At 46.3% G+C, this 19402-nt stretch overlaps 1 protein-coding gene across 1 annotated transcript in view; it reads left to right on the forward strand.

Annotated features, from left to right (window-relative positions):
• Positions 1 to 19402, forward strand: part of ITGAE (integrin subunit alpha E) — an 847690-nt gene that overhangs the window by 224822 nt on the left and 603466 nt on the right. The window contains exons 5-6 of the mRNA XM_085649316.1: positions 4289 to 4406; positions 12648 to 12716. Coding sequence (XP_085505442.1) covers positions 4289 to 4406; positions 12648 to 12716 — 187 coding nt within the window. The remainder of the gene's footprint in view (positions 1 to 4288; positions 4407 to 12647; positions 12717 to 19402) is intronic.

The raw sequence follows: 19402 nt of genomic DNA on the forward strand, positions 1-19402 counted from the left end.
TGCCCTGCACCTCATTGGACAGGAGTGCTCATCTGCTTGACCCCAGTGAACACTGAATAAATATGTGAGAGGAGCAGAGCCTTTCAGATCTGCTGCTTGAAACTAAAAGAAGAAGAAGGCTTGTCAAGCTGTAAACTTGATTTGCACCAAAAGGCCTTGCATTCTGACTGACTGTGCCTGCTGCGTTATCTGGAACTACAGCCATTTGTATGTACCTTGCTTCAAGGGGATTAGAGAGGGGACTCCCTATAAGCTACAGGTTAACAGAGCTCACCTGGACTATCACCACCAAGAATCCTGTTACAATGAAGAATGATACTCAGGCAGGTCTTGTACATAAAAGGTTGTAGATTTATTCTTCAAGTTACTTCATAGGTTACAGGTTACAGGAAGATGATATGATCCATATTATGCCCCACCAGAAGAAGCCTCCTAGCTGCTCAGCCCATTCACTCCAACTGATCCTCCCTTCAACACAAACATTCTGAACATTCTAAATGACATCACCATTGGCTGCGCAGCTAGGAGAGAACCACAATAGGGAGGATGCATTATCCAACAACTAGATTATAACACATCTCCCCCCCTTATAATGATTATAGAAAATCAAATGTATGCAAGATGATAAGACACACATTCAACATGTGCAATAAATTCATCAGAAAACTACATACCCATCCAATGAAGGAAAAATAGGTAAAACACAAGCAAAAGTGTTACATTCTTTAAAACAGTGGATGCTCACCCACATTAATTCTTTCCCCATACACAACTCACTCTACCAACTACGGGTACTACACCACCACATAACAAAGAGTACCCATCACACCTCACACTCAGACACACACAGCGGCAGGACCAGGGACTCTCCACCCTCTACTGCACTTACACACAGGGTAACATCACAACCCCAAAACAGTGAATACCGAACACCACCTCGCCTCAAACTCAAGACACAATGCTACGGCAGGCCCAGGGGACTCTCAGCCCTCTACTGCACTTAAACACAGGGTAACATCACAACCCTTAAACAGTGGATACCAAACACCACCTCGCTTCACACTCAAGGCACAATACTAATGGCAGGACAAGTCTAACTTCAAAACTAAAGAATATGACTCAACCCATACCATAACAGGGTATCTTTAAACCCAAAACATACTCAGGGTATATTTAACCCAAAACATTCTCAGGGTATCTTTAAACCCAAAACATACTCAGGGTATCTTTAACCCAAAACATTATCAGGGTATCTTTAAACCCAAAATATACTCAGGGTATCTGTAACCCAAAACATTCACAGGGTATCTTTAAACCCAAAACATTCACAGGGTATCTTTAAACCCAAAACATACTTAGGGTACCTTTAACGCAAAACATTCTCAGGGTATCTTTAAATCCAAAACATTCTTAGTGTAATTCACACCACCTCTCCTCATTCCCATTTCCAAACTACACACAGAAAGGTTAATTATACAATAACCCTAAAACAGTGAGATACACAACCTCACCACAACGACCACAGGATAACCAGAGTGACTTCAAGAGTGAAAGTCAACTCACAAACACATTCTCAGGTGGTAACCCTGCGAGACTGAGTTATCCCCCACAACAATTTTTACAACATTTCCTCCAATGTTCCCCTCAAACTCTTCCAAATGGTGACTCCGATGAAAGAAAGTCTCGTAGTTGCTGACTGCACACTCACCAGCATGTGAAAAAAAAATTAACAATCCAAGAGTCCAAACGTGAAGGGTTGCTCACCGACAAATATAGGCACAACAGGAAACCCAGGCAAAAGACTTCCTCAGCTTTACGTGGGATAATTTACACCCACACACCACACAATGAGGAAACACAAAGTAGAGGCTGGCCAATCCCTTTATCAAGCGGAGCAACAAACATTATCCGCTCCATAAGTAGCGAGGAATCTCGGGTCCAGGAAACTGCGTCTGTCTTGATTAGCAAAAAAAACCAAGATGGAGGCACACAGTTTAACGTACAGCCGGATGGCTCTTGGCACGTCTGAGCAGCTCAGCGTGGGGTTGCAGGACACTGCACGAACTGAAAGGAGGGCTCACGCAATTCACCAAGATGGTGAAAAGACCGTTGAAGGTAAGAGGCGGTTGCAAGTTGTAAAATTCAAAAACATAATGCACAGCAATCAAGGTAAAACACGTGAAGACGGGAAAGTTGCAAAACGATATACACATGTTTTTTAAAACGCTTCCACCTAGTCAAACCTGTCAAGGGACTGTTGTGCACAATCCTGTTTCTTCAAGCACAGCGCTGCTCCCTAATCTCTTGAGTCACACCTCTTCACACAGAATGCGTGTCACTCCTCCTCCCCTCAGCGCCTCTGGACACGTTCAAAGGGGACACATCATCCTTCTGGCCCTGAAGAAAGGGCTCTGGGACTCCTTTGCTAAAATCATGGACTTGTGACTCCTTTTTCACGTAGTTCTTGTTGAGAGACACAGAGTGGGTGCTTTTTACAAATGTTGCTTCAAAACATCAAAAACAGCATGAATTGCCACAGCTTCATTGATGAAAGAGCAGAAACTGGTACACCCAGGTTGGGGGCCGACCGGTCATGTGGTCACTAGGGGGTCTCAGGGCTGCCAGCTAGCTTCTTCCAATTCCGCTTCTTCAGTTTCTATTGACTTTAGGTTTCACAGGTACCAGTCCATTCAGGTAGCACACGGAGATTCCTACAGTATGTCGCCAGTGTTACAAGGAAGAATGATACTCAGGCAGGTCTTGTATATAAAAGGCTGTAGATTTATTTGTCAAGTTACTTCATAGGATACAGGCTACAGGAAGATGATATGATCCATATTATGCCCCACCAGAAGCAGCCTCCTAGCTGCTCATCCCATCCACTCCAACTGATTCTCCCTTCAACACAAACACTCTGAAGATTCTAAATGACATCACCATTGACTGAGCAGCTAGCAGAGAACCACAATAGGGAGGAAGCATTATCCAACAACTAGATGATAACACATCCCTTGCCGGGAGTGCGTCCAGTGGATCTGTAAGGGTTTTGTCCAAGTGCATTGTTGGAATTGTGGTCCCACCCTTCCAAGGACCATCTTGGAGATTCCAGACCCTTGGATTGTGTTTTGGACACTTTGAACCCTCAAGAGGAACTTCAGGTAGAAGATCCAGAGGTTTGTTGAAGTTTGGAGAAATGTTTGAAAAAACTCCATAAGGGGACCGACTCAACCATGAGAGCCAAGTCGGCCACCTGCTGGTTTGCCCTGCTGAAAAGCTACAGAGTTCCAACTTCCAGAGTTTGCCTGGGACCTCCCTGAAAAGCAAACCGGCCAACCTTCACCAAATCCAGACTGGTGAAGAGCATGGAGAGACCCAAGCAGGAAAAGCTCCAGAAAAGTTTCTAAGTCCGAAGGTAAAATCTCAACCGAGGCCTACCATGAGGAGTAATCGAGCAGGGCTCTATCGCGGTCGGCCTGAAACTTTGACTTTGTCCTGGTCAAGCGCGACCAGATGTCCCAAAGTGGTGCTATAGGGTTCTAAGTGCTAAATCTATAAAAAAAATCATATCTCCGGTTCCCTACTTAGGATTTTTGTTGTTTTGGTGCCATTTTAAAGATCCAAATATTTCTTATTTTTATAAATTGTGTTTTTTTTGTGTGTGTTGTGTTTTAGTTATTGACTGACTTGGTGTTTTTAAAAGCTTTACATACCCGTCTCTTAAGTTAGGTCTGTCTGCTCGCAGACGAGCTACCCAGGGTTGAGCATGGGAATAATTTATTGGGACCTGTACTGAGCCCTAGACTGTATTAGTGGCCTTATTGCCAGTGGTAGAGGCAATTTACCACTACTAATAACCCACTGACGAACATCAAGAATAGCATGTTATTATTAATATTTTCAAAATAAAATGTAAATAGTATAAAATTAATACAAGAAGACACTAATTATGCCAATTAAGTATAATAATAGTGTATGTGCAACTATAGCCAAGCACAATTGTGTTGGTTTGTGCTAACCTGCAGGTTTTAACCTTAGCTTTCAACTCCATATCAAATCTCAGCCTAAGAAAGAAACTCATTTGGTATGTGTAAGCTAGCCATTAAAAACGTTACTGCATAGTTAATCTCCCAACGGGTTTCTTGTTGAAAATAGATAAGGCTAACTTCCTTTTAAAGATTAATTACATGATAAGTTTAACACAAACAACTTTTTAAAATTCAGCAAAAATTACACATGAAATGTTTATTGTTGTTATTGTTAATTGTAACGTTTTGCTTTTTTCTGATAGACCTGCGTGCAGCATAAGAGTTTGCCGCTCAGAAGCATGACTGGCGAGTTGAATGGACAGTGCTCGCTCTTCACAGTGGGCCTACAGAACAGCACCTCCATTAATCTTTCAAAGATTGGTATGTAAAGAGTTATACTACTTCACCTTTCTTGGCCAAACAGCAAATCCAAATACAGTAGACGTGGGAAAATTCCTTCTCAGAAAGTGAGACGTATGCTTGTCCCTCCCCCCTTTTTGTTTTCCTCCAGTGGAGTGGAAAAGGGTCTGACCAGCTATTCCGCAGGAAGAAAAAAAGCCCCATAAACCACAGTTGCTTTTAGAAGCACTTTGAGGCGCTAGACAATGTTTTGACCTTATTGCTGAGTGCATTAAGGTAAATACATTGCCAGGACTCTTGACAGTGCACTTTAAAGCAACTTTCTGGGCAGGGAAGTCTGTGTGCAATGGTTGCCTGCAGGGACCTCCGGACTGGCAGGCACCACTCTCAGTTCCCCTGCCAGGAACGTTTCTTTGAAGAGCACTATCAGGTGCTGGCCAATGTAAATAAATGTATGTAATTACAATTAGGTTAATTACAATGGCCGGTCTCTGACAGCGCCGGTGGATCAGGAATTCCTCATTCCTTGCATTCTTGAATTTCCAGAAAAAGGGATCCTTGTTTAAAGGGTGTTTCAGCTGTATTCACCCTTTTTAGGTCTCGGCTGGCGTGGGCTGCACACATACGCAGTCTCGCTGGCGAGATTTAATGATTTAGAGGGAATTCTGTAAAGGGCTTCAAGCCCCGCCCCTCTTTCCCATTGGCCGACGTCACTGTTTATGCTAAACGGTGGCTAGCCATTGGGAAAGAGCACTTTGTGACGTAGACTTTTCCATTTTTCGGCCGGCCCACTTGGACGGGCTCGTCCACTTTCCGACTGAAGCAGAAGGTTTCTTATCTTTATGGGGCCATGTGTTTCAAACACATGGCCCCATAAAGACAAGAGATGCGAGCACTTGTTTTAAATCTGACTTGCCTTTATTTTTATTTTTTTTATGTGCAACGTGCTTTGTTTAGTCCCTCTAAGATCAGACCGCAAGGGGACGCGGACCGGTGTTCGCAGCTCGAACCCGCTCATATTTGTTTATTTATTCGGATCTGCGGAGAGATTGAAACAGATAGATCTGTGTCCGGCTTCACCGAGGATCGGGGGCGGCAAAAATAAAGAAATCCAAATTGCAGAGCGAAAATGGATTGAAAACTTTTTGTTTGTTTCTGCTAACTTTTTGGGAGCAGTCTGTTACAAGTCGCATCGCTTTAAGTGCGCAGATCGCGTGTGCCGGGAGAATGGCTTCGGTGGCCTGACCTTCGGTGTTTGTTTCCTTTGCTCTCTGGGGCCATGGAGGGCCCCTTCCTCCGGAGGGACTTAAAGGGGCGTCCGGCGGTGCTTGGGCTCCTGCCTGCCCAGGATTGACCAGGTGTTTGGGGTTCGCTCCGGGGAGGCTGCTGCGCCTCCCTCTGCCCTCAGGGCCGGATTGCCTTTCTTTGCTCTCTCCCTTCCTTCCCGGGGTTGGATTTTCTTCCTGGGTCTAGTCCCGGAATCATGAACTTGCTCCTCACTGTGCTCAACTGGAGCCTGGCCACGCTGGTGTACTTCGGCAATGCCAAGGTAAGAGGGCGCAGAGTGTGTGTGTGTGTGGGGGGGGGAGAGGGCTGGGAGGCAACATACAGGCACGAGGGCATGGGCACCAGATAGGGGGCACATAGGGATGGGGTGCACGGTGGAGGGTGGGCTGAGGGGGGCACGGGTACCAGGGGATGTGTGATACACCCAGCTGTCAGGCCGTGGCATTCAGGTGCCCAGACCGCAGTAGTGCACCGAATAACAAGGGCCAGGCAGAGCATATGGCTTGTTCAACTTCGGCCGTATAAGCTACAGTTACTGGTGGGGGTGGCGAGGTGCTATGGAGGGGTGTGTCATACAACCAGTGCGCTTGCTGGTACCCCACAGAGAGCAGGGCCCCCGAGGACTCCAGAGGAAGCCTTAAACATCCAGTCACCTGAGGCTTTTACAGCGTGTTCATCCTAGAGTGCCCACGGAGCCTGGCATAGCTTGGCACCATCTCTTGCGGGGGTACCGTGCCAACTTACTTCCAGCGGAGTCCACCAACATGGCAGGGCCGCTCGGAGTTCGCTCCAGTTTTGCGTCGTATGCCTCATGAACCACATAACTTGCGTGCAGGTACACCACATGTGGGCATGAAGTGTAGAATCAGTGTACATCACACGCCCTGCACAGGGCACTAGCATAGTACTGCAGAATGGGGATTGCCTATTTGTAAAATAGTGCTGCAAACCAGTAGCGTTGTTCTCATAGCTAAGCACTCCCAGCTGTTCTTGCCCAGGATCACACCTTGCGATCGAGCTAGTGCATGGCACGTCTCACAGTTTCCCGCACGGCCTCCAGTGATAAGTAAGGGCTGTGGTGGATTGGCCATGAAGGCAGGCACTGTCTGCAGGATTCAAGGAACACGCCGGCCTCCTGTCTACGTGTACAGATTTGTTTGCCGTGATTAGAAGCGCCCCATCCCTTAAGAGTCCAACCTGAAGTCGCTGCTTGAGAACTATCAATGTACTATCTGATGTGCTTCAAGTGTCGGAGATTATTGTTTTTAAGAACATGCTTTTATTGTATACGTTTTTAGGGGAAAATAAGTACTTATATTAATACAGAACACTACACATGGTTATTGTAAACTTTTGCTATATTTTTTTAGAGGGCCTTAGCGGAAAGGTCTGGCACAGTTCTGAAAGGGGGCGGGGAGCGCAAGCTGTGTCTGTGATTGAGCACCCCTCCCCCACACCTCACTTTATTAAAAGCTAGGATATTGGATTTCTATCCCGCAACCGGGTCTCTCCAGCAGTGTGTGATTTTGGGGCCCTGGGGAGTTGGGTCCCCCACAAGCGGTGCCCTGACTAGCATCTGCTGCGTCCCAGATTGAACAGACCTGTACTGCATTCCTTCTCCGCCGAGGCGGGGAATTAAAACACAGGACACCCGCGTGCTGCACGGAAATGGAAAGGTCAGCCCCTGCCGCGTTCTCATTTTGAGCCCTCCCCCCTTAATAAATCCTGTAGCTTCTGCCTATGGGTTAATCGGTCTGGTGCGCAAAATCAGATCTGTCTGGTGGTTACCAATGGGTAAAACATCATATACCTATCCTTAAGAAGCTTCCATACCACTATACTGCAGTGACACGTATGACGGATCTGTTGGTTACAGACAGTGTTGCGCTCGGGGATGTTGTAGCATAACGTGTGTTTGTAAAGTGCACGTTCACCTAAGAGTATCTTGGTGCTAAACAATAGATGTTTATTGTTACCCACCTCAGTTGTGCTCATTTTATCGATCTCCAGAAGGATTAAAGGCTGAGAGGGGCTGTCGGGATCTGAACCTGTGACCATTAGGTGCCCACGGGTCCCTACAGTGGACCCAATAGTCCACAAACGGGGGGGGGGGGTAAGATGCAAAAGCTTGTACGTGTATATCTGTGTGTGGAGTGTCCCTTTAGAATTTTGAGGGCCCTGGAAAAACATTCTAGGGTTTCCGATACGGAACAAATCTGGACTTTTATAACCACTTTAAGTCCATGTGATTTCAAACAAAACTAAACGATAATAAAACTTATCACGGTCACAAATACAATTGGAATATTTGGGGGGGGCTTGGAAGGTGGGCAATTGCCCTCTGTGCCCATGCCATAAACTTTAAGGCATGGGCACACAGGGCTTTAAGGCTTAAAGCGTCTCCGTGCATAGCACAAGGCTGGGGAGCTTCACGGGAAGGCGCATCCGTAAGCTAGTTTGACTAATTTGCCAGGGTAAAAAGTGCCTCAAGTCCGGCCCTAGTCGTGTTTTGGCACTGCCTCTGTAGCGGTGCACACGGGGGCTGAGGCGTTGGTAACACTAGCAGGGTCAGTTCAAAAGCTACTAAAAAGTGGTGACACTTCTTACCACGCAGAGAAAGGACATTTACAAAGGTGGACTGTTCACCTTTCTGTTGCTTATTTCTGTTTTGGGGTGTCGAAGTGGTACTAATGAGATGAAACCTTTGCCCAGATAGTGTTAGCATATGTAACAATTTCTAAATAATGAGGAAATACTAACAGAATGTCATGCATTAGGCCATATAATTTGATTTTGTTCTTGTTGCATAATTGTCAGCCCTGCCACTTAATTTGTTTTTCACCTCCTGTTAAATTCCAGTGGCCCTGAGTATAGTATTCGACTTATTATATGGACTGAGGACAAGTAGTGGGGCAAGTGTGCCACCGACCCTCCAGCAAGCATAGAAAACAGTCCCCCTGTTTCCCAGTTGAAGAAAAAAAAAGCATTGACAATGCAATAGATCTCGCCTTTGATTAAGTTAAAGCCATTTGCTTTGCTAATGGTATTATCTCCTTCCTCGACGGAAGAACACAGAGAGTCCGCCTTCCACCGTACAAGTCAGAGGCCTCCGAAGTCATCTGCGGCGTCCCACAAGGATCATCTCTGAGCCCCACCCTCTTCAACGTCTACATGAGCCCCCTCGCGGCCATCGTACGCAAACACAACCTCAGCATAATCTCCTACGCCGACGACACCCAGCTGATCCTCTCCCTGACCAACGACCCCGCCGCCGCCAGAGCCAACCTGCACGAAGGGATGAAAGAGGTAGCCGAGTGGATGACGACCAGCCGCCTGAAACTGAACTCGGACAAGACGGAGGTTCTCATCCTGGGCTCTTCACCCTCCGCCTGGGACGACTCCTGGTGGCCTCCCGCCCTGGGCACCGCACCCAAACCGACAGACCATGCACGCAACCAGGGCTTCATCCTGGACTCCTCCCTCTCCATGACCAGGCAGGTCAACAACGTCTCCTCGGCGTGCTTCAACATCCTACGCATACTTCGGAAAATCTTCTGGTGGATCCCCACCGAGACCAGGAGGACCGTCACCCAGGCCCTCGTCACCAGCCGACTGGACTACGGTAACGCCCTCTACGCCGGTACCACCGCCAAGCTCCAGAAGAGACTCCAGCGGATCCAGAACGCCTCAGCCAGACTCATCCTCGACATCCCACGATCCAGCCACATCTCCGGACATCTGAGAGACCTTCACTGGCTCCCCGTCAACAAGAGAATCACCTTCCGCCTCCTCACCCACGCACACAAAGCCCTACACGACCAAGGCCCGAGCTACCTCAACAGCCGAGTCAACTTCTACGCTCCCACGCGCCACCTCCGGTCAGCCAACCACGCCCTCGCCGCCGTCCCCCGCATCCGAAGAGCGACTACAGGAGGAAGGTCCTTCTCCTACCTGGCCGCCAAGAACTGGAACTCCCTCCCGACCGACCTGCGCCTGACCCAAGACCACCTCTCCTTCAGGAAGAAGCTGAAGACCTGGCTATTCGAGCAGTAGCGGCACCCCCCCCCCCAGCGCCTTGAGACCCTACGGGTATGTAGCGCGCTTTATAAGTGTCATTGATTGATTGATTGATTGATTGATTATATAGCAAAGCAAATGGCTTTAACTTAATCAAAGGTGAGTCCTATTGCATTGTTAATGCTTGTTCCAATCTGCAGCAGGCAGACATGGAAATACCAAAATTGTCTGCAGTTTTATGTCTACCTACCGCAGGGGGGAAAAGGGGAATTTAGCATATTCATAGAAAGCAACATCTAACCTGGTCTTGATTTTTCAAGGTCCTCTTATCTGGTAAATTTGACAGTATTCCCATTCTCAAAACTAATTTGTTTGCTGGTGCTTTATGAACGCGTTGATTTCTACCTTTTCCCATATTATGCCAAAGATAGTGTTTTTGTTTATCCAGATTCCTTCCTTTCTCGTAATGTGCCCAATAGCTGTGCAGGCTCTTTATTGTGTACGCTCCTTTTATACAACTGAGATTTCAAGAGACCTTCAAACGCTTCCAACCAACTAAAAGATAGATGCTTGAGCTGACCTCTAGGGATGGCCACCATGTATGATCGTCCGGTCTTGTTATAGAATTGCATTCTATTGACTCTAAAACAATGGACTCTCAACCCATCAATCAGCAAAGCATGGATGCACTGACTTCTAATCAGGGATAGACAAACAACAGATTAAAAAAGAGTCTCTCCTGCACAGATTGTGGTGTCCTGTTTGACTTCACTTTCTGTGTGACCGCACAGATTGATGAAGTGGTTAAGAAGGATTTCTTCCACATGAGAACCCTAAAAGTCATTCTGTTTCTCAAAAGATCCCACACAGTCAAACAAGCATTTCGCTGGTACCATCACATCTGTATTACGAAAATATTGTATATCTCAGATGAAATATATGTCCTCCAGAGCTGGACTCTTGATGTCATTCAGAAGCCATGATCAGATTTTACCTTCCTTAGACTCACACCTCTGGCTGCCACTGGTGAACTACATTGAGTTTCAAGCCCTGTGCACGGTGCATCGGGCAATAATGTGCCGTATTAGCTCAAACGCACTAATGTCCTACGAGCTGCTCCTGCTCTTATTAAAACACATGTACCCCTATCCTTCCTGCATGCCGTCTCTTTTTATTTCTGCTTAAGAGGCAAAGATCAACCCGGAGGCAAAGGTCAACCCTGAGGCAAAGGTCAGCCTCAAAAGTAGACTGACGCTGCCTCCTCACTCTAGTGTCAATGTTCTATGGGCTGCTTATACGGGAGCCAGCTATTGGTTTGGAAATACTGGAAGGCCAGCATCTCTAATCCCTGGCAGTATTGCCGCATAAACAACTGCTATCCTGACTTCTTCCCCTGAAATCGGCAATAACTGCTCCGACTGAGAAATACTGGGTCCTTTATCGTGTATATTTAATTTTCCCCATTCTGGTAGGAGAAAAACGCTGGCGTTTTCTGCTCTTTATGAACATGAGTAGAGTGGAAGGAGGGGCAATTAGCAGGTCGAGGGTGACGTGAGGCAGCTCAGGTATTGGGGCGGGCTTGTGCCTGTCGGCGTGGAGCCCGTGTGGAGCATTGCCCACTCCCCGGGACTACTGCAGGGGTCAGGCACGGCTGTGTTGGGATGCTGCCCAAGGCTTCTGCTGAACTTGAGAGGCCAGACGGTGGCGTAACGAAACTTAGGGGGTGCCCCATGCAAAGTACATGCAAGAGGCCCCCCAATCTCCGGACCCAGTCCGGAGCTCAGCCAGTGCCGCGGGGAGCCCCCAGAGCTCACGCCTCACCCACGGTGGCGGTGGGAGGTTTTATTATGCCACTGAGACCAGAGTGAATCCGAACCTGGAATTGTTCAGCCCCAAATAAGTTTGGGCCTGGGCACACTTTCACTGGGGAACTGAGTTATTCTACCAGGAGTTTTCTCTCCAGGTGAAATAACCCAACTCGTAATCAGTGCTCCGCCTTCTTCCCTATTCATCTTCTCAAACCCCAAAGCATGTGCACATCCACAATAGCACCACAATATATACAGTTGATAACATGCGGTTCCAACGTCACATTTGCGCCTGTCACCACGATAGGCATTTCACATTTCTGAAACTCTACGTTCACTTGCAAGAGTGTTTTCATCTAGCACCTGCCTATGCACACCCCAGCATGCATAGCAGGCCTGCACATGTCCACGTGCGCAAACTAAGGGAAATAGAGCATCTTTATGGGTTCGGTCTCCAGGTCCACCCTGGCAAGGCACATGCAGCCATGGTAAGTGAAGTAATGCACAACTGCCCCTGCACCCACTCAAACCAACCAGAAAAATAAAAAATAAACGACACCAGTGGCAGACACGATCTACAACCATAGCAAGAGAATAATATAAGACCCCCTCTAAAGCAGGATCCCACCATTGGCCACTAGTTGCCAATAGCTGAAATTACGTTTATACTGTGCTTCAGACTCTGTTCTTGTATGGAAGATTCTATACTTTGGTTAAAATAATTATGGCTAGAACATTGGTACTTTGTCACAAAAAATTGTTGGAGTAGTGACAAGGAAATATGTGCCATGATATACAAGTCAAAAAATGAACACAGATTCCACGAGTCTAAAGTGCAAGATTCAATTATTTTAACTATAACCATTTTTTTTAGAAGAACATTTCTGTCTTTTTGCCTAAAAAGATCTGAGCTCTGCAGTCCTGGTGCATCCGGTAAAGCGGTAAAGGCATGGCTTACCTCCCACACCTTTATTTGTAGAGACTAGCATTTCCCTAAGCCAGGAGTTAGGTTCACAGACAAAGATTTGGCAACATTTGCTCATAGCCATAAACGCACGACTGCAAGTATTTAAAACAATGGTTGACGTGCAAAAGATGTATACAGCGAATGTACGAAGATAATGTTGAAATGTTTATATTTGCTTTTTAGCCGAGGAAGGCCTGGGACACAGAAACAGAAACAACAACAACGGCAATGGGGATTATATTGAAAGCAGAGGTAAGGGGCATTCGGTAACAATTCATTTCAAAGTTTCAATTTGCTTCTAACGGACCAAATCCAAAGGTTAGTGCAGCCATACTTGCTTGACTTCACCCATCACTCTCAGATGTCTAACCCTTGAATGAATTTAAATAGCTCAGCAGTTCCTGCCAATTTAAAGAAGGGTGCTGCTGTTACTCAAATGAACAAGCATTAGCATAGCCAATATGTCTCGCCTTTGGGACCTTATAAACGTTTTGCCAGAGCTATTGGCTTTGCCAATGAGTTTAAGCTATGTTGTAGAGGAGTGCGGCTGCTGTACAGCATGTTGAAAAGCCGTAATAAAGTGTTATAAGCATTTATGTTACCTTATATATAACCAAGTAAACATTATGTACAAATGAACAACCCTATTAAAAAAAGAATTAACATATACAATGTCTTCTAGTTTGTCTGTCTTGGTGCTGAGGTGATGCGGAGTTATACTGCCATGGTGCTGAGGTGGTGGTGTGCTTTTGCGAGGTGGTGCTCAGTGATGCGGAGGTGGTGCTAAGTTGGTGCTGTGCTGGTACTGCGCTAATGCTCAAGTGATGCTGCACTGGTGCGGAGGTGGTGCTGCGCCAATGATGTGATGGGGCTGCAGAAGTGCTGAGTTGGTGCTTTGTTGGTGGTGCACTGATGTGGAGGTGGTGCTGGGGTGGTGTTGAGTGATGCTGAGGAGATTCTGCGCTGGTGCTAAGGTGGTGCTGAGTGATGCTGTGGGGGTGCACTGCTAGTGAGGTGGTGCTGCTCTGGTGGTGAGGTGGTGCTGCACCAGTGTTGTGCTGAGTGGTGCTGCACTGGTGCTGAGGTGGTGTTGCGCTGGTGCTCAGGTCATGCTGAGTTAAAGTGACGTAGTGCTAAGGTTGGTGTGCTTGTGGGGCGATGGTGCTGTGCTGGTGCTGAGGTAGTGTGCTTGTGCGGAAGTGGTGCTGCGCTGGTGCTGAGGTGGTATTGCGCTGGTGCTGAGGTGGTATTGCGCTGGGACTCAGGTCATGCTGAGTTAAACAGACGTAGTGCTAAGGTGGTGGTGTGCTTGTGCAGAGGTGGTGCGGAGTGATACTGAGGTGTTGTTCAGTGATGCTGAGGTGGTGCTGAGTGATGCTTTGGTGGTGTTGAGTGAGGCTGAAGAGATGCTGGTGCTTAGTTGGTGCTGAGTGATGCACAGGAGTGGTCTAGCAGTAATCCCCAAAGGACGAGACAAAAGGTAGCGAATGGGCACAATGCATAGAGACAGGTTGCCAAACAACCACACACTGCAAGGAAGCAGATGGCTCTAAGTCACACAGTACAGAAGGAAACTGGCAAGCACCTGACACAGAAGTAACTAGTGGCATACAAGCAGAGAGCCCACACATGGAATTGGTGGAATGTGGGAGGATATATATAAAACAGGCAGCATGGGGGAGGGATATACCTAAAACAGACAGTGGGATGGAGGGTTTTAGCCACAGCAGTGGGTGGGATGGAGGGTTTTAGCCACAGCAGTGGGTGGGATGGGGGCTAAAGGCACAGCAGAGGGTAAGGGAGTGAATATAGCACACCTTGTTTGGGGGGATGGGGATGGCGACACAGAAAAGTTTGTCATCAGCAATCACTGGACACATTAACCTGCTAAACACAAGAATTCAACTGGTGGACAAAGGCAAACAATGAATAACAGCGCGGCCCCTGCTGTGCAGATTAATGAAAAGTTAAAATAAAAGCGGTGGCGACATTCCAAACCGAAAAACAAAATCACAAAATAATGAAGCAATAAGGTTTCACTAGAAGTGGAGAAAGAAACAATTTGTAGGTATGCTGGCGGAAGGTTAGAGACTTTTGAAGGCCCCTACCCCCATCAAAATACAATGGTATCAACTAAAACTGAAACAATGAACATCCTGGGAGGTAATAATGTGCACTTTTATGCTCCTCTTGGCGCCGAGAAGCCCTGAGCTGGAATGCTGGGAGTTAAGCGTCCCCTTCCCCCCGCCCATGTTTCCGATCAAAGCCAGATGCCCTCACGGGGGCCGGGGCCTGCTGTGCGGATTAATGCAAACACACAGGGCAGCTTCAATAAATGCAGGAGAGTGTGAGCATCTCCAGTAGACCACACAGTGATAAATGGAGAGATATAAAACGACAAGCTGCTTGCAACAAGTGACGAAGAGCTGGCATCTCATTATCCCGCATATAACCTCTCAGCCCCTTCACCTTCACGGCTGACCAATAATGAAGGTAAACAAGCAGGCAGCACGACCTGCCTTGCCCACATCAGGCTTAAAGAAGGGTTCACATTCTCTCACTATCTGAGTGTGCAGGGGAGTGTTTACATAATCACTGCTGATTGCATGCAGGCATCACACCACACGTCCACCACAAGGCAAGCACAACCCAAGATAACATATTACAGACTCTCTTATAATTCTGTGCAGCACTGTCATTTGGAAACTTTAGTCTTTAGAGAGTTATGCAGCAGGTCAAAGCAACTTCACGACCAGTCTTACATGCAGAGCACCAGATATGAAGCAGTCAGCGGGTTCAAAAGGCCACAAGTCTTAAATGCAGCCGGTGGAGAGCTTCTGCCTATATGTATTTCAAGTACAATGCAGATCGTGATTTGAAAGCGCTTCTTTCTCATGCACTTGGTTTCACATAGCGCTGCAAACACAACTTTGATGCACAGATGCTATAAACTAAAGTTTACAGTTCGAAGTGATCCGTCCGGAGCACACTCTTGAACCTACCTCGAGCTCCTTGGAAAGGGGACGAGTGGGGGGCAGAAGGCTGTCTACGCCGCTGATATTTGAGACACAGGGACATAAAGAGGAGTCGTGGGGCGGGCATACGGAGGAGGCACTGCAGCTTCCGCCCTGCGAGCTGCTGCTCGCTCCCGCGGCAAAACGCAATGGGAGTGAACCTTTCAGGAGAGGTGGGACATGCACCCACCTTTAGCCATTTGCAGGCTTTAATTCTGAAAAGAAACAAGCAAAAGCCAATCCAATGCGTGGGAGGAGTCAGACCCACACAGAGTAGCTACAAGAAGCCTCGCAGAGCAGCGCATGCACGCTGCGCTAGGCCCAACCTAAAAAGGGGAATGATCAGGGAATATCGCCAGCCATGAGTTCATTGGGTAAGATTTGCCTTTAGTAGAATTGTTAAAGGAATGTAATTGGGTGTGTCAGGGAAGTAGTTGTAAGGAGAGGCCCAAGGGCACCTCTGGATCACTGACAGTTCTAGCAAAGTTCTTCAAAGATTTCATGCCATGGGTTATTATTCTGAGAGTGAGAAATTAAATGTAGACCCTCTCCTTTAAACAACAGTGACTATTTAAAGGGAGTATATGAACCCCCATCTATGGATGAGGGTTTGCTGATCCTTTTCCATTTATTTGACCCTGGTCCCACGGGATACATTTCAGTGACCTACATTATGGATGCTAGTATCTGACCAACGCAGGCATCAGATGGAACAGATGTCAGAACAATACAACAATCAACAAACAAACTGTGGCCTACTTTGGCCTTCTAGGCTTGAAGGGCTAGTGTCATACAATCAATGGACAGCCTGTTTCTTCTTCTGGTGTGATCAAAAGCTTCTGAAGAAGGTTTTCAATATTCAAATAGTGTCCTCCCACATGAGTCACTTTGATGGCCTTTCTGTCTTTTTCTTGATAATATAAAGGACTCACTAACTGCATTTATTCATTACAAGATTCTGTAAATTCATTTAGTAATTTGATTTACACAATTATCTAGCAGTGTACCCACATGGAAGAGTACCCTGTCTGCCAAACTGATGGTCCACCTGCTCTATTTAGAGTCAGGCGGAACATCATGTTTCCGCTGGCAGCGCCCCAGCGTGCTGAGAAAAGCAGAAACCTCAGACTGATGGCCCAAAGGAGTTCGGGTCATAGGTCTTAGTACCTCAGACCATCTACCCTATTTAGAGTGGACGACTTACTGTGTTTTCCTGTTCGGGATTGCTAAGAAAAGCTAGGGCTGAGAACAAAAAGGAGATTGTTGTTGAAAAGCTAACTTTGCAGCGCAGCCACATTAAAAATGACACCCGCTCAGCAAACTTACATCTCAAAATATGGTGGACTCTACCAAGGCAGTAGAGTACATGCTTCATCTTGCCTGGCATAATGGAATACAGCTCCAAACTCTTAATGAAGGAGCATGGCTGGGGGGTGGGGGGAGGGGGGGAGAGTATGGGGCGAATAATCCTTCTAATAAATGTACTTTTTAATAAACCGATGGGCACAGGAGCTTTCAGTCGAGTATGGTAAGGTGCCTCTCAGATTTCACCATGGAATTTTAAGTACTCACTCAGACAAAAACACGCACACAGACACTCGACAATGTTTTAATACTATTTTAAGTACCCTCTGACAATCCACACCCCTTTCCTTTTCCACTGCCCCTTAAGCCCCTCCAATGCGCTGCTTCTGATATAATGATTAACATAATATGCTAGGGTGATTGACGGAAAATTTGAAGCTCAAACCCCTCCCCCCTCAGTCTTACTGACCAAGCTACGCCCCTGTCTAACTGTGCCTTCAAATCTAATTCAGTATCCTGTCAGCAGTGTTTACTTATGTTTATTTTAGGTATTCGAGATAGTTGCGATAGTTGCACAAAATATTTGATTGCCGATAGAGCATCTGAAACATGACATGCTGTCCATAAAAGAGTGGGGTTTAGCGGAGACTCAATGACACAAACCAGCAAGTAACAGGATGGAGGGAGTATGTGACTGTGACAGTACAATCCAGCAGACTGAGCCCCCGCGTTCTAAAATATTCAGATTACATAAGAGATGGTCGTACTTTCAGGCACAGGGAGATGCCTAGAATTACAATGCTACTGGCCTAGTGGGCCACATGTGGGATTATGACAGAGGTTTCATAAATCAAAGGATAGCAAGTTGTCCTACAAGTCTTTAGTTTCCTGTTCTAAATGTGTCCAGCATTTAGTGTGCCTCTCTCACCTACGTGTAAACATACATGGCCGTCTTTTTCAGAGTTTAAAGACTTTCTCTAAAGCCAGTTTGGAGGACACTAAGGCTTCATTCATTTGAAATACACCAATAATAACTTCCTGGTTACTATCAATAAATGCTACAGGTTCAAGAAACTCGTGTAGTCAAAAATATGAATACATGTTTGTGGAACTACTAGTAGGAGTCTAATCGTTAAAGCAGCTTAATCCTGTAACGATCTGTCCAGACACTCATAACGTGTCACATATGATTTTGTCAGTTAAAAATCATATGAATTCATGTGTAATTCTCAAACTAGACACCTGGGAATACTCCTTGACAAGCCAAAACATGCGTCAAATGGATCAATTTCCAACGCTTCCTACTTCCTAAAACCCTCCTATTGCTGAAATCTGACTCTAGTGTAGAGTTGAACAAAGCGCTCGTCCTGTCTGTCTGGACTTTCATTACTCCATTGTCCCGCCCTCCCAAATTGTACATTACCACGGTCTGGAAAGAGAGCGCATAAAGCCGCCTGTGAATGCTCCTCATGGGCCACTGGTTGAAGCTCGGATACATTGGAGGTTTCTCCAGCATTCACAGAGTCTTCCTGGTTAAAGCACCAACATCATTGTAGAAATGAAGTCCATACCAGTGAGAATTCTCTGCTCATCATTTGCCAACTTGATTCAGCTACCTTCATTCAAACAACTAAGGGGCATATTATCAAGACAGGCGATAAAATTATCGCCGCTTAAGCGGCAGAAAGCTGCCGCTAAAACGGCGATAATGGGCTTGATAATATGTTCTATGGAATTCCAATTGAAGTCCATGTTAGATGTGAAGGACATCTAACCTGAGCTTATATTGGAATTCCATAGATCATATTATCAAGCCCATTATCGCCGTTTTAGCGGCATCGCCTGTCTTGAGAATATGCCCCCAGAATACAGAGACAGCTCCCTGGGGGTCCCTCTACTGGAACCAAACTCACATGTGTTTCAGAAAACGGAACTATTCAGATTCAATGCCTCAGCAACCTGATGGTCTGTCAAAGCCTACGATAGCAGATCACCCGTTGAGAAACACACCCGCCGTGATCCATGCTTTCACCCACTCCATCACTATTTCTGCTGGTTGCACACTCGATATACCGATCAAGACCTCTGATGTAACCGAAAGGTAAGACACATTACAAAAAAAACCCGCCAAATTTAATTAAATGAAAACGACTAAAATCAGAAGCTTACTCTGGTGGCTGCTCATCTCCCTGCATCTCTATTAAATCAAATTGATATGCAATTTTATAGATAATCTTTATCCCTGCCTTCTGTGCTCCATTGGAGCATGCACTTTTGTCTTTTTACCTTACTCAATATCCATTTAAAATATCTCCCTCAAAGAATAAATGTGAATCAAGTAACTAGCAGTCTAGTGCATATTAGTAAATTGTTCCCATACAACCTTCTTTTAGCACCAATGTATTGGCCTTAGCCATTAGCGGTGTCTATTCTTATTCAAATCACAATGAAGTATCTATCCAACCACTTTGAAGACTCTTCAAGATGAAGAGGAGAAAAAAATGAAAAATACTCTGTTCCTTTACATTTTCCTGTTTTGGACATTTTGTTTTTAATTGAATTCTGTAGATATTTACTGACCGAGGTTTTCAGCCAGCTCTGTTCATCCATTGAGCTCCT

Source organism: Triturus cristatus, chromosome 3_2 (assembly GCF_964204655.1).
Source record: "Triturus cristatus chromosome 3_2, aTriCri1.1, whole genome shotgun sequence".
Taxonomy (NCBI): Eukaryota; Metazoa; Chordata; class Amphibia; order Caudata; family Salamandridae; genus Triturus; species Triturus cristatus.